Consider the following 14,377-nt stretch of genomic DNA (forward strand, 5'->3'; position numbering starts at 1 on the left):
TTAACCAGCTTATCTATATAGTATTTATATATATAATCTTTGTTTGGTAGTATCTGCATGAATGAGATGTCAAATTTTTAATCTTAAAAATCACTCAATTGATATTCTTTGCCTTCTTAGTTTTTCTAAGTTGGAGAGGTATCTTCACTTTAATTAAAATACCTAACATCTTGACATATGTCAACATCTCGATCATGAACAGGTATATGTACATTACTTGGTTATATATTTTTATACCATAAGCATTGATTTAGGGGGAGTTATCCACTCCTAAATTTTTTTTTACACCCTTTCTGTCGATGACAAAAGGGGGAGAAGTTTGAAATTGATTATCTATTCAATTGACTATATGCACCACTTGCTTATAACTTGTATCATTTATATGTGTGCATATATTGAGGGGGAGTTCTAGTATTCACTTGCCTACTATGTCACTCCACACACACCTCATAATCAATTTTGTTTGTCATCATCAAAAAGGGGGAGATTGTAAGCCCAAGGGTCTACTCTCCTATCTTGTTTTGATGATTCTAAACATAATTGATTGTGTTTTTGAATACTAATCAATTTGCTTTGAAGTGCTGTGTTTGAGATAGGATTGATCATTGAAGAAACCAACACACAACATGGTCATGCTTGGAGATATCCCATACAAGAGTCAAAGGAGCTAAGTGAAGCTCACCTCATCTCTCAAGCAAGCATACACAAGATGGAAGATCAATTGAAGACCAAGACTAAAGAGAAGTTGAAAGCTACATAGGTATCATTGTACATTCTTTCTCTTTAGATTTCCAAGTCAAGGCAAAGTGTTTTCAAAATATTTTTTCAAAGAACACTTAAGAACTTAAAATGGATTAGTGAATGGTTATGTGGTGGACCAACATGTTGGGACCCTCATAAACATTCCAAAATAATCATAGGAGTTGAGTTCCAAAAGCTAAAAATCAAATAAGCAATAAAAATCAAAATCTGTGGATTTTTAGGCTTCTCGGAACTCCGAGAATTTTTCTCGGAGCTCCGAGCTCGGAACTCCGAGAGTTCCCTCGGAACTCCGAGAAAAGGTCCAGTAGCATCTGGACATTTTCTCGGAACTCCGAGAAAATTTCTCGGAACTCCGAGAAATGGTCCAGTAGAAATTTTATTTCTTCTGGCCGTTGTCTCGGAACTCCGAGAATATTTCTCGGAACTCCGAGAATTCTCGGAACTCCGAGAATGGTTCTCGGAACTCCGAGAACCTTGCGACAGCTCAAAAAAGAGCCGTTGGGTTTTGAATTAAAATTTGTTTTTTTGTTATCTACACCCCCAAACGGTCATATTTTGAGGAGAGACTATTTATACAATATCTAGAGGATTATTTCCTCTCTCTTGATCTTTGAAAAACATCCTTAAGCATCAAAAACATTTGCAATCCATTCTAGCTTGAGTTTTTTGTTTTTCATCCCAAACTTGCCTTTCACTTGTGAATCTTTTGAGTTTGGATATAGTAGTGCTTTCACTTGCAAATCACCATCTTTGAAGAGCAATCAAGGGTCTACAAAGAGCATCAAGCTTTCAAGAAGAAGCCAAGCTATTCTCTTTCAAATCTTGTATAGGTGGCTAGGGCATTCCCTTTTTAATTCCCTAGAGAGCAACCGCTTAGAACTCGGCGGAGAAGGAGAGTCTTTGTAAAGGTGTAAGGGCATCCTTGTTTAATATCCCTTGGATTTGTAACCGCCTCGGAGCCGGGCATCGTGGAGGTCTCCAATAGTGGAATCCCTCAAGTGCGACCTTGAGTAGAGTGGAGTAGGCCGTTGGCCGAACCACTATATATCGGTGTGTCATTTCTCACTCTTGCATTTCCATTGTTGTTTTGGTTTGGCTTTTCACTTTGTTCTTTCAATTATATTTGCACTAACCAAATATTTAATTAAGTGAAGAAAAATTCCAATTAAGGTTTATAGATAATTTTCAAAAGGCCTAATATTGAGTTAAATTCAATTCACCCCCCCTCTTGAGTATTTCAGAAAGTAACTTGAGAAGAGTGGAGTAGGTCTTGAGCTAAGACCGAACCACTATAAAAATCTTTGTGTCAAAGCTTCTTTGCCTCTTCTCCTCTTCTTGTGTGGTAAGTTTTCACTATTGCTTTGAATACTATTTTGGATTTCCTATTCAATCTAAAACTAGTGCAATCTAAGTTTTCAAAAATCTTAAAATTAGAAAAGAAACCCAATTCACCCCCTCTTGGGTTGCTAAGTGGAATTTCACACTTCTTTACAAAAGCATGACAATCTGCTTCCATCGTCGGCCAGTAATACCCAAGTCTTGTGATCTTTCTCGATAGCATTTTTCCATTCATGTGCGGTCCACAGACACCTTCATGAATTTGTTCAATGATTTCAGCGGCTCGATGTTCATCTATACACAAGAGCTGGATCCCGTCGAATGATCTCCTGTATAATTCTCTACCACATATGATAAAATTAGAGGCCAACCTCTGAAGTGTTCTCCTCTCTTTTCCCGAGGCTTCGGCTGAATGCCCTTGGCCTGAAATGAGATCTTTAATATCTGTGTACCATGGCTTGCCGTCTGGACACCTTGCTGCTATCTCTATTGCATTAATATGCGCCGGGGCCCATTGCAATCGTACTGCCAAAGGCTGAACCTCCATTGTCGCAGATAGTTCCAACATGGAAGCTAAAGTAGCAAGGGCGTCAGCGAAATGATTCTTCACTCGAGGCAGGTGAGTAAATGAGATGTTTCAGAATTTGCTGACTAGAGACCCCAAGTACTCGTGATACGGGATCAGTTTATCTTCTCTTGTTCTCCAACATCCTTTGGTTTGACAAATAATCAGGATCGAGTCTCCGAACACATCGATGTCTTGGATGTTTAAAACTAGAGCTGCTTCGAGACCAGCAATGCATGCCTCATACTCCGCCATGTTATTTGTACACTCAAACTGTAGCTTGATTGATATAGGGGTATACTCCTTTCTCGGTGATACCAGTACTGCCCCTATACCACGACCTTACTTGTTCACAGCTCCATCGAAGTACATAGACCAGGTCGTCCCTGGGGCTTCGTCTTCTACATTCATTATCTCTTCATCTGGAAATTCTGTTTTCAAATACTCAACCTCTTCTACGGGCACTTCAGCCAGCTGCTCAGCTACTACCCGCCCCTTGATTGACTTCTGAGTGACGTAAGTGATGTCAAACTCAGACAACGATAATAACCACCTTGGAGTTCTTCCGGTGAGAGCTGGTTTCTCAAACAAATACTTCAAGGGATCCATCCGTGAAAGAAGCGAGACCCTATTTGATAACAGATAATGCCTCAGCCTTTGAGTAGCCCAAACCAGCGCCAGACAAGTTTTCTCGAGCAGGGTGTACTTCTGTTCATACTCAAGCATCTTCATACTGAGATAATATATAGCCTTTTCTTGCTTCGACTCTGAATCTTGCTTGGCTAACATGCATCCCATCGCTGTATCAGTCACAGACAGATACAACAACAATGGCTGGCCTGGCGTAATTGGTGACAACACTGGAGGCGAGGTCAGACACAACTTGATCTTTTCAAAAGCTTGCTGACACTCTTCATCCCATTTCTTTGATGCATTCTTCTTCAAAAGCTTGAAGATCGGCTCACAAATAGTAGTCAACTGTGCTATGAATCGTCTCAAGTATTGCACCTTGCCAAGAAATCCTCTGATTTGCTTCTCCATTTTTGGTGGAGTCATTTCTTGAATAGCTTTTATCTTTTGAGGATCAACTTCGTTCCTCTCTGACTCACCAAGAAACCCAATAACTTTCCTGATGTAACACCAAACACGCACTTGTTTGGGTTAAGACGAAGCTGATACTTTTGGATACGCTGAAAGAACTTCCTCAATGACACAACATGCTCTTCTCTGGTCTTAGCCTTGACTATCATGTCATCCACATAAACCTCAACTTCTTCGTGCATCATATCATGCAACAAGGTAGTAGCAGCTCTCTGATAGGTCACTCCTGCGTTCTTAAGTCCGAACGGCATCACTTTGTAACAATATGTTTCTCATTCAGTTATGAAAGCTGTTTTGGTCATATCTTTGGGCGCCATCTTGATCTGATTGTATCCCGAAAACCCGTCCATGAAGGAAAGCAATGCATGACCGGCCGTATTGTCCACCAGGATATCTATGTGCGGCAGAGGGAAGTCATCCTTCGGACTTACCCTATTTAGGTCTCTGAAGTCTACACACATACGAACTTTTTCATCCTTTTTGGGCACCGGTACTATGTTCGCAAGCTATTCAGGGTATTCCACCACCTCGAGAAAGCCCACTTCTAGTTGTTTGGTAACTTCATCTTTAATTTTCAAAGCCCACTCAGGTTTCATTCTCCGAAGCTTTTGCTTTTTCGGTCTAGCACCCGGGATTAAGGGAAGCCGATGTTGGACAATGTCTTCACTTAATCCCGGCATGTCTTTATAGGACCAAGCAAAGACTTCTTTGAATTCCCTAAGTAGGTCAGTTAATTCCTCCGGTTCCTCAGGGGATAATGTTTTGCCAATTCGTATTTCCCGAGTTTCAGTTTCATTGCCAATATTTATAGTCTCGATTTCTTCTTCGAGTGGCTTTGCTCGACGCTCCTCCCATGTTTAATCATATACTTGATTTCGGGGAAAGTTTCGTCGGCATCCTCATTTGAGGAGGGCTCTTTATTGTTATTATTATTATCATTGAATTCATCAGATAAAGAAGCAGGCACAAAGCCATACTGAGAAGAGATATTCATTTCATTGGAAACTGCAAGTACATCCTTGGACGCACCTGACTCAGGCTCAACATTGGACTCGATAAGGAAAGAAACAGACTCGGCATCGGTCCCATCAGCGGACTCGAGCTTAACAGTAGCTACATCAGACAACTCAAACTCAATTTCAGACACATCACCAAACTCTGACTCATAACCAGACTCCATAACATTGGAAGACTTATTGACAAGAATGTCATCATACTCCATAACAACCTGAGGAAGGACATACGAACTCCAGTTAGTGAGGTCTCCTTCAGCTGAGGTGATCATGGCTTGCGGGTTCAGAAATGGCGCATCTTCTCCGATCATAGCTACAACCGGTGAATTGATCTTAAACAGAGATTCCAGAAGATACGGTTCCATATGGTCAGCCCAGTCTGATTCAGATTCCTCTTCATTGATCTGCAAGGAGGGGAATTCATCTGGTAGTTCCATCTCAAAGAAGATCTCAAACCATGGCAGCTTTTCATTGGTTATTGGATCGACCCATGGCTCAGCAAAACCACAAAAGGCGAAATCCTCCCCTTCTTTCCTGTAATGTCCATTCCTCAACAAACTGTAAAACCTGCTCGGCTCATCTATCCCCAAACGACGAAGTTCAACCTTTCTGCGCATGTACTTCTTCATCTCACTGATCTCTTCATTTGTAGGTTCATAGCCCAAACCAAACAGTCCAATTGCTCTGCCCATGTTCGGCCACTCAGCTACACCCTGATGGTGGCGACCTAACCCGGCTCCCGGAACATAGCTCTGTTTGCGCATCATTCGGACTACGGTGGGGTTTGAGCTTGTAAGGAAAGTGAGAGGTTCATTCATAGCTTCTTCCACTGATATAGCTGTGACCTCCAGTGAGAAACCAGTCAGACTGACATCTTCATTCTTTTCTAAAGCGGCCGGGATGATGAGCTCCTGAGAAATTTGGCCAACTTCTAGGTCTGGGTCTCCTCTAACCGTTATCACTCTGTTACCCTTAATAAATTTCAGCTTTTGATGCAATGATGAAGGTACCACTCCGTATTTATGAAGCCAAGGTCGGCCCAAGAGCAAATTGAATGATGGTTTAATGTCTAACACTTGAAACTCAATTTCAAACATTCCACCTCCAATCTGGATTTCTGTGGCTAAAGTCCCAACAACATCACGCCTCGTACCATCATAAGCTAAGATGCCTTGTTCATAAGGGATGAAATCACCAGATTCAAATCCTAAAGCAGTAGCGATACTCAGAGGACAAACATTCAAGGCAGATCCATTGTCAACTGAAACCTCAGGAACTTCCTTTTCATTATAGAAAACGGTGACTCGGAGCGGGCGGGTATGATTGCAACCTTCGAGACTCAAGTCTTCATCAGTGAAATACAAGGTTTTGGAAACTCGGGCCATAGCTACAAGTCCGACCAACTGATCTGGAGTGATATCCACAGACACTTTAGCAGCATTCAGCTCCCTAACTATAACCTCTCGGTGCTTTGCAGAGTTCATAAGCAAACCCCATATTGAAATATTTGCATGAGTTTTCTTTAACTGCCGGAGGAGGTTTTCGTCTTCTTCATCTGACTTCGACTTAAACAATTCAGATCCCCTGGCCAACTCAGCGGGATTCTCAACCCTTAACTCAGCTGACTTAAAGACACGCCCACCGCGAGTAACATGGTGGACCTCATCACAAACAATCTCCAAATCCTCTTCATCGGGCTAAAAAATATAAGGACGAACTTCATGATCTTCCTCATCAGGCTAGAAAACATAGGGAATTCGGGCTTCCTGATCTTCCTCATCGGGCTGGAAAACATATGGAGTTTGTGCTACTTGATGGACAGCGCGCTTAGCATGGACACATGGGTAAATCACTCGGTCTTCCTCATTAGGCTGGAAAACATAAGGAATTCGAGCGGTGTGATTGATGACAGGCTCAGCAAGACATTCTTCTTCCTCTTCTTCGAAACTTAAGACATAGGGAGTTGCAGGAGTTATGGCACAAATAAGAGAGGTTGGATCAACAAAGGGCTTGTCATCAGAGATGGCTCCTATGTCAGGTGAAGGGGGAGCGGTATGTCTGGGTAAGGGATTTCGAGTGACATTAGGTTCAAGTAGAACAAGGTCACCCACCGCTAGCAGTTTCTCAATTCTGTATCTCAGGGCTATACAACGATCAGTATGGTGTCCAGGACCTTTGTGGTACTGACAGAACTGGTCTTCTCTGAAACCTCTGGGAAGACGGTCTGGGGGAGGTCTTGGTGGTAAGAGTTCAATTACACCATCTCTGACAAGATTTCTCATGATGGAAGATGGGGTGTAAGGCAACGGAGTGAACTCTTTCTTTGGCTTTTGTATGGGTTTCTCTCCTCCCATTACTATATTTCTTGGAGGTGGGCGAGAAGTCCCCAATTGATTCACTTCTTTGGGAGCATTGATAGGTCTTTTACCCTCCTTCGGATTCACATAATGCTTTAGAACTACACCCTGTGCTAAAGCATCTTCTGTCTTGTTCCCAGTGTGGATGAAATGCTTAAAATCCGGATAGTACTGAGTAGCCATATACTGCGCATAAGGGCCGGAGAGATTTTTGATTATAATACTGAGCTGGTCTTCTTCAGATGGGCGGTTAGTCATCTGAGCTGCCTTTCTCCTCCACTTCTTAACAAAAGTACTAAACGGCTCATGGAGCTGCTGCTTGAGCATTTTCAGATCTCGACGAGTGACCTCAACCCCGTCATCATAAGAGAATTGTTCAATAAACTTTTCAACAATGTCCTCCCAAGTTTTGGTATAAGCTGAATCCAACGTCAGAAACCATTTACACGCCACGCCTGATAGAGACATTTGGAACAATTTGACCATCTGCTGAGAATTTAGACCGTACTGCTCAAGCGCATTGATGTACATCTTCAGATGACTTCTAGGACTCCCAGATCCGTCATACTTGGCAAAGTCAGGGATTTTAAACTTGGGAGGGAGAGTGACGCCAGGGAAGATTGAGAATTCAGACATGTCTATTTTCCTTGGATTGTGATTTTTCAAATTCAGAAGCTCGAGGGCCAACTGGTCTACTTTCTCGAATAACTCCTTCTCTTTTCCGGCTCTAACAGGAGATGGCGGAAGATTTTCCTCAGCGTACTGCTCATCATCGTAATCATAGGCAGGAGCTTGCATAGATCTGACTGGGATATGGACTCCAGTTGAAGGATTCTAGACCACAGGGTCCTTTGAGGTTGAAGACTTCTCATTTGCTTGACCCTCCAGACGTGTCACTTTTTCAGTAAGGGTCGACACATGTCTGGTAAGATTCGACATCATTTCTCTCATTTCGACCAGGAAAATACTCTCGGTAGACTCAGCCATTAGGTCAGGATTAGAAGATAGAGGTGAATCAGAGTAACGACTTAGTCTCGATGTTTGACGAGACAAACAGGCTTAGAAGCAGTAACTTTTCGGGGAGCGATGATTAAGCAATCGGGCGAGACTCCTGTCATGGACATCACAAACACTAGGTTTTAATAAGAGGTAATCATATGACAATATTACATGCAAATTGAAACAAAAGATTATACAAATGCATCCCTTCCCCAGGTAAAGCCAGCAGCATAGCAATCGTGAGAAGGGTCACGACGGCCTATCACACCTAAAAGAATTGCTATTACACTCAAGGTGTGTCTGATAAAACAAAAAAAAATCCGACAGTATAACGGTCTTACAAAAGGATCATGGCATGGTAAACTCATGGTTTATCAATACCCCAAAGGATAGTGATTACCCTTAAAAATTTTAGCTAAAATCCGGCAGCATAACGACAGTTCATGGAGACAGGGTAACGTAAGCACATGATTTGTTAACAAGCCTAAAAGGATGATGACCACTCTCAAGGTATTTAGAGAAAATTCGGCAGCATGACGGCCATACTAGGAGATGTGGTACGGTAAGCACATGGTTCGTCAACAAACCTAAAAGAATAATGATCAGTCCAAGGTTTTTAACGAAAATCCGACAGCATAACGACTGTACTAGGAGGGTCTCAGCAACTAAACATGAAGAATACGCCGTCATGGTCAATATAAAGCAGGGCTCTCGACAAAAACACACACTCTGGTAGCAATAATGGCAAGATAGGATCAGGCTCATAGAAGATAGATAGGGCTATAAAGATGATGAAGTGAAACCAATGATCCGATCATAATCTGAAAGACGGATAGATAGGGATAGCAGATTAGGTTAGGAAGGAAAATCTAACGTAAAAAACAGACCCTAATCTAAAAATAAGTACATACATACGTATACATATATATACATCCTAACCAGGTGCACCAGCCTAACAGAGTCAAGGAGGTCTCGACTGATGACAAACTGATGAGTGTACTAGGACCGTGTTGTAGCCACATAAGGTGAGTTGCCTTAGTCTATAAATGGAACAAGGTTCCTAACTCTAGGCTCCACATGTGTAAGCAATACATATTCGTCCTTATCTGAATGCAATATATACATATATAAACACGGGTACTTCCTAGTGGGGTTTCACTAAGTCAGTAAGTATATACATAATATATAAAATAAAGTAGGGCTCCGGACTCAATCTATCGGGCACTATGCATATGAACCATACTTAATATGTATAACAAAAGTACGCCCAATGTTATACATAGTATGCTTCATTGCTCATCGGTTGTTGTAGACAAAAGTACGCTCAATGTCTACGACTGCAACACCGGCGCATAGCTTGGAAATAGATTCAATAGTACCATCAGGGTAATGACATCCAAGTCGGGCACGCATTGTATCTATCCCATGGAACCAATGATAATGAAAATCAATAAAAGAAATAAAGAATATGATAATACATGCTGTGCAGTGTGTGATTTCCTCGTTTTATTTACACACCTATCTGGTGCCTCTGGATTCTAAGCGAAAAAGTTCCCATTTAACTTGATTTTGGCCCAAATTTCTTTAAAATTAGTAAAAATTGCATATTTACAGAGTTAGGCAATGTTTCAAGAACTCCCCAGCAGAGTCGCCAGCCTGTGGACCCCGATCCCGAGGACGGTGAGCGAGGGACGCGAGATCCTCTTCAATCCTCTGAGACCTCCACAATGTGAAGGAGAGCTCTACCAAGGAACTCTCGAAACATGATGCCAGTCACAGCAAGGGTGGCGATGGCTATGTATGAGATACCTCTTGATCAGGAGACAGGAGCCTCGAAACCAAGACGCACCTGAAAATAACTAAGAGTCGCCATCCAAGGAAATGGGCCCTGGATCCCATGAAATACTCTGCTGCAATGGATAACCAGAGATACAAAAGGTCTGTGCCTGGTGACGAATGAGGAAGATCCGAAAAGCACCCCCAATTTGCCCAAGTGCAAGCACATGGTCTCTTATGCTAGTTTTAATTAACTTTGAAGAGTATTGGGCAAAAATCATGTGAAATGGGAACAATCATCCCCGAGAAAACGTCTTTCTAAGTATGCATGATCCGGGGATGGGCAAAAGAAAATAAACATCAAAATCCTAACTCACCGCATCTAATCCTAACTCATCACATTCTAGGAAAGCAGTAACATCCGCATGCAGAGCTATAACTAAACAGACAATGATAGATATAATGAGATAGAGAAAGCAATAAAGAGCAGATCTAGACAGATAATCAGGATAAGACGAATGAATAAACGCTATAGCTAAGCAACCAAAGCAGTAAAGTAAACACACTAGCATGCGAACCTATGCGAGAGACAAGGACAAGAAAATAGTAATCAATCACAGGCGAGAAGAACAAACAAACTAGAAGTAACGCATAAGAAATCTAAGACAAGCATACAAAAAGCTAAAGATGCAAGAAAGGAAAGGGATCAGAAAATTGACGGTATGCGATAATAAAAAATGCCAGGAAAAAGAAAATGGAACACACGATAGGTTCAGAGGGCGATTCAAAAGGAATCAAGCCCAGCAATCCTAATCTGCCGAAGATCGGACAAGTGTCGTGATCGTTGGGCTCAGCGAGGACAATCCTTGTGAAGGGGTCACGCTACGTCATCGCCCGTCCCCAAAACTCGATAAAACGTCGGAAAACCGATGTAAACCATAAAACCACGATCAAAATCGGAAATGGAATGAAAAGGGGGCTCCGAGTGACCTGGCCATCACCATCCTTGCCCATTTTTGTTTTTGTTTTGAAATGTTTGAAAATATTTATTAAAAATGTTTGACTGAACTTGGGTGGACCCAAGCAACCTACGTACCCTGTGGAAAGGGATCAAGCCAACGTAGTTCGAAAAAGATTTTCGAAAAAAGCTTTTGATGTTTTTGACGATTTTTGGATTTTTACTATTTGATTCTTATGTGCTTTCGTTTATCCCTTTGATTGAAAGGGGTTTTGGCTCAGGAGGTTTCCGTCCGTCGTCGCCTTAGCCCGACGATGTGTTCCCAAAATCGATGGAATCCCGAGATGCAAAGAGTATTCCAAGGAACGTGAAGACAGTAGTCCTGAAAGAAGGTAAGAAAGGAAACCCCTCGAGCCCTGCGAAGACTCTAAGACGGAGAAAATGATAGGAAGGGCAAGGGGTTGGCTCAAGAAACATTCCGTCATCGCCAAGAGCCGACGATGTGCGTTCTAAAAATCAATGGGATCCCGAAGTGCAGAGAGAATCCCAAGGAACATGAGGAAAGAAAGACCTGAAGAAGGGAGCACTCCTAAACCCTATAAGCAAAAATATCCCCAGAGAAGAAATAATCCACGAACCCTCTGGAAAGTCCCAGTACGAGAAAGGGGACGAGAAGGGTAAGGGGGTTCAAGTAGCCTCATCATAGTTCTATATGAATTTCCTCAAGCTTAGGATAGAAAACGCTAACTAAATGCACGAGAGAGAAGATCGTACATAGAAGCATGAGGTTAACGACACTTACACTGCAGTATTTTGATAACGTCATATACTTATCATGCTTATCCATTTTGGTCAGTTAATGAGAGCCTTCTGAAGTGAGGTGATTTTTTTGTAATGAATTGAAGGGCGAAGAACACACCACACCAACATGCCCTTTTGAAGTGATATTTCAGTTGATATGGGTGTCTCAATAAAATTCTAAGTATAACCTGCCCTAACCAAAATGAATCCAAACACATTGACTTTACAACGACAACAAGAATGAGTTTAAGAGATTTGAAGGGAAGACTAAGTATGAATGAAATCCCAGCTCGAATCAAAGTAGGCCACAAAAGGATGGAACTAAAGGCCTATTGATTTCGACCTGTTGCATAAACCTTCACAAAACAAAGTGCTCATATCACATCATGAAAGCTGATTAAACCATAAAATCTCTTCGCATAAATATCACTTATGAAGATTAGAGTGGGTTATTGTTATCAAAACATGGCAGTGCAAGTATATATAACCTCAAATCTCCTCTACACAATTAAAATGACTTGGGGAACCAACATGTAGACAAGGACTGAACCAATTTGGGCCTTTGTCTCAAGATATTGAGGAAGATAGTATTGACACAACTCTGAGATCTACAATTTCAACCCAAGTTAACTTTACAGGTGTTCTGAGTGACTTGACCTTACAAACACTAAGAAGGAATAATTCCTAAGCTATCTATTGAGAACACAAAAGGGGAAATCTCAGTTGATTTTCAAATAGAAAGTTTGATTTGCTTTTTGAAATACTTTGGAAGCCTGACTCCATGTATGGAAACGAAATTTTAGTCACATTATTAATGCCCAGACACTCTTGAACTCACATGTATTACATAGAATTATGCCCAAACATATGAAAAATGAAATCACAGCTGGTCGGCGCATACCCCAAGCAAAATTTGTCGTGGAATCCATTTCCTCATATGAAACAAATTGAAGAAAATATTTATGAACATGCCAATGAAAACCTCCCACTCATTATAATAGTTTTCTACTCGAAACGCTTATTAAGCAAAAGCGAAAACCAACACACCATCACAGATATAATAAGAGAGAAATTTAAGCACCATGAGAGCAAGGTATTTAATAGAATAGGGGAAGGTAATCAGATAATAGAGCCCAGAATTAAATGAAGAAATCTAGATAGATGTTACCTTTTTTGCTTAGCTCCTTCGCCCCGGAATCGGGGTGGAGTGATGGTCAAATCTTTACTCCAAACCTCGAAGTTGGCCGAGCTCCAAACTCGCCTCCTTCAATGACCTTCTTGAAGCTTCAAATCTCAGAAATGAGGATAGGAACTGATAAATGGGGTGAGTAGGTGATAAAAAAAATAAAAATAAAATGGAGGAATCGAAGTGGGTTTGAGTGATAGTTGTGATAAAAATCAGCAAGGGGAGAGGTTAAAATGAAATGGGTTTGACCAATTCCAGATTGGGGTTGGATCTATGGCTGTAATTGGGCGTGAAAATGAGATGGGTTTAAGGGGCTGTGAAGAAGAAAATGATGGTGACCGGATTTGAAGAGGTGGCTGTTGGTGGAAGAAGAAATGCAGAGGTGAGGGTGAAATGGGTTTAATGATGGTGGAGAGATGGGGAAGGTGATGGCGGAGGTAGAGAGGGTAGCTAGGACCGGATTCTTGCCGGATTCCGGCTAGGATGGCCGGAGAAGATGATGGCGGTTGGGTCGGTGGTCGGAGCTCCTGTGATGGAGAAGTTACAGAGATGGTGGAGATGGGGTGAAAAATGGAAGGTTTGATGGTGGTGAAGAGATGACCAGAGATGGGAATGGTGTAGAAGGGAAGGAGTGTGTTAAGATGGAGGCTAAGATGAATTTGGATGGTCGGATTCTGGCAAGATTCTCGCCGGAATCAATGGAGGCTGAGGTTAGAAAAGGGAAGATAGTGGGGAAGGGTTTGAGAAGAGGGTTCGATAATAAGGGCAGTGGTGGTCGGTGGTAGGAAGAGGAAGAAGGTGGAAGAAGAAGATCGGTTGAGGCCGAGCCTCCTCTCTCTCTCTCTCTCTCTCTCTCTCTCTTATTCTCTCTGCAAGTTCTTCCCCCAAAAATCCAGAGCCTCTCCTCCTTGCTTCGCCCCTCTCACGAGCTCTACTTAGGGCTTTTATCATCAAGTCCCCCTTTTTTCCTATTGATCTCCACCCTCCTTTTGTTATCTTACCCATCTTAACCATCCATCCCTTTTTTTTAAGCTTAAACTTATTCTAGAAATATTAGCAATCTAAAATGTTCCTTCTGATCTCAGCCTTACACCTAAGCTTTTTGATCTAATGGCATATTCTTGTTGCTTGTAAAGAAAGCAACATGAATTGCCAAGAAGACCCTCTTGGAGACGGTAATTTACTCTTCCATCCACCTCCCTATTTGCTCTCTTTGGTTAGATATGCCTAGTAATTGGTATGACCACACCCATGATTTGATAAACCACCCTCCTTTTACAAGGAAATGAAATATTTCGCCCCTCCTATTCCATGGACAACCGCCCTATGGTGCATTTGTGACTACTCTTTTAATCTAGAAGGGGAGTCCAAGAAAAGGGCAGGGATGTGAATAAGAGAAAATGATATATTTATTCCATCTTTCTTCCTTGGACAAACTGCTTTAGCGAATTTTCTAGCTATAGTGGGTGGTCTAAGCGGAGTGAATTACTTTTTTTTGTATCTTTTCCTAGGGAAATGATA

General features: G+C 41.8%; 1 protein-coding gene across 1 annotated transcript; it reads right to left on the reverse strand.

Annotated features, from left to right (window-relative positions):
* Nucleotides 1-4,272: 4,272 nt before the first annotated feature.
* LOC143890831 (uncharacterized) lies at nt 4,273-7,934 on the reverse strand. The gene is made up of 3 exons (XM_077395512.1): nt 6,528-7,934; nt 4,734-6,476; nt 4,273-4,614 (listed from the first exon to the last, which is right to left on the reverse strand). Exons 1-3 carry the CDS (start codon nt 7,932-7,934, stop codon nt 4,273-4,275), a joined length of 3,492 nt encoding a protein of 1,163 aa, XP_077251627.1.
* Between the last annotated feature and the right edge of the window lie 6,443 nt (nt 7,935-14,377).

Source organism: Tasmannia lanceolata, unplaced genomic scaffold, assembly GCF_043159265.1.
Source record: "Tasmannia lanceolata isolate RefF3 unplaced genomic scaffold, GAP_Taslan_0.1 ptg000002l, whole genome shotgun sequence".
NCBI lineage: Eukaryota > Viridiplantae > Streptophyta > Magnoliopsida > Canellales > Winteraceae > Tasmannia > Tasmannia lanceolata.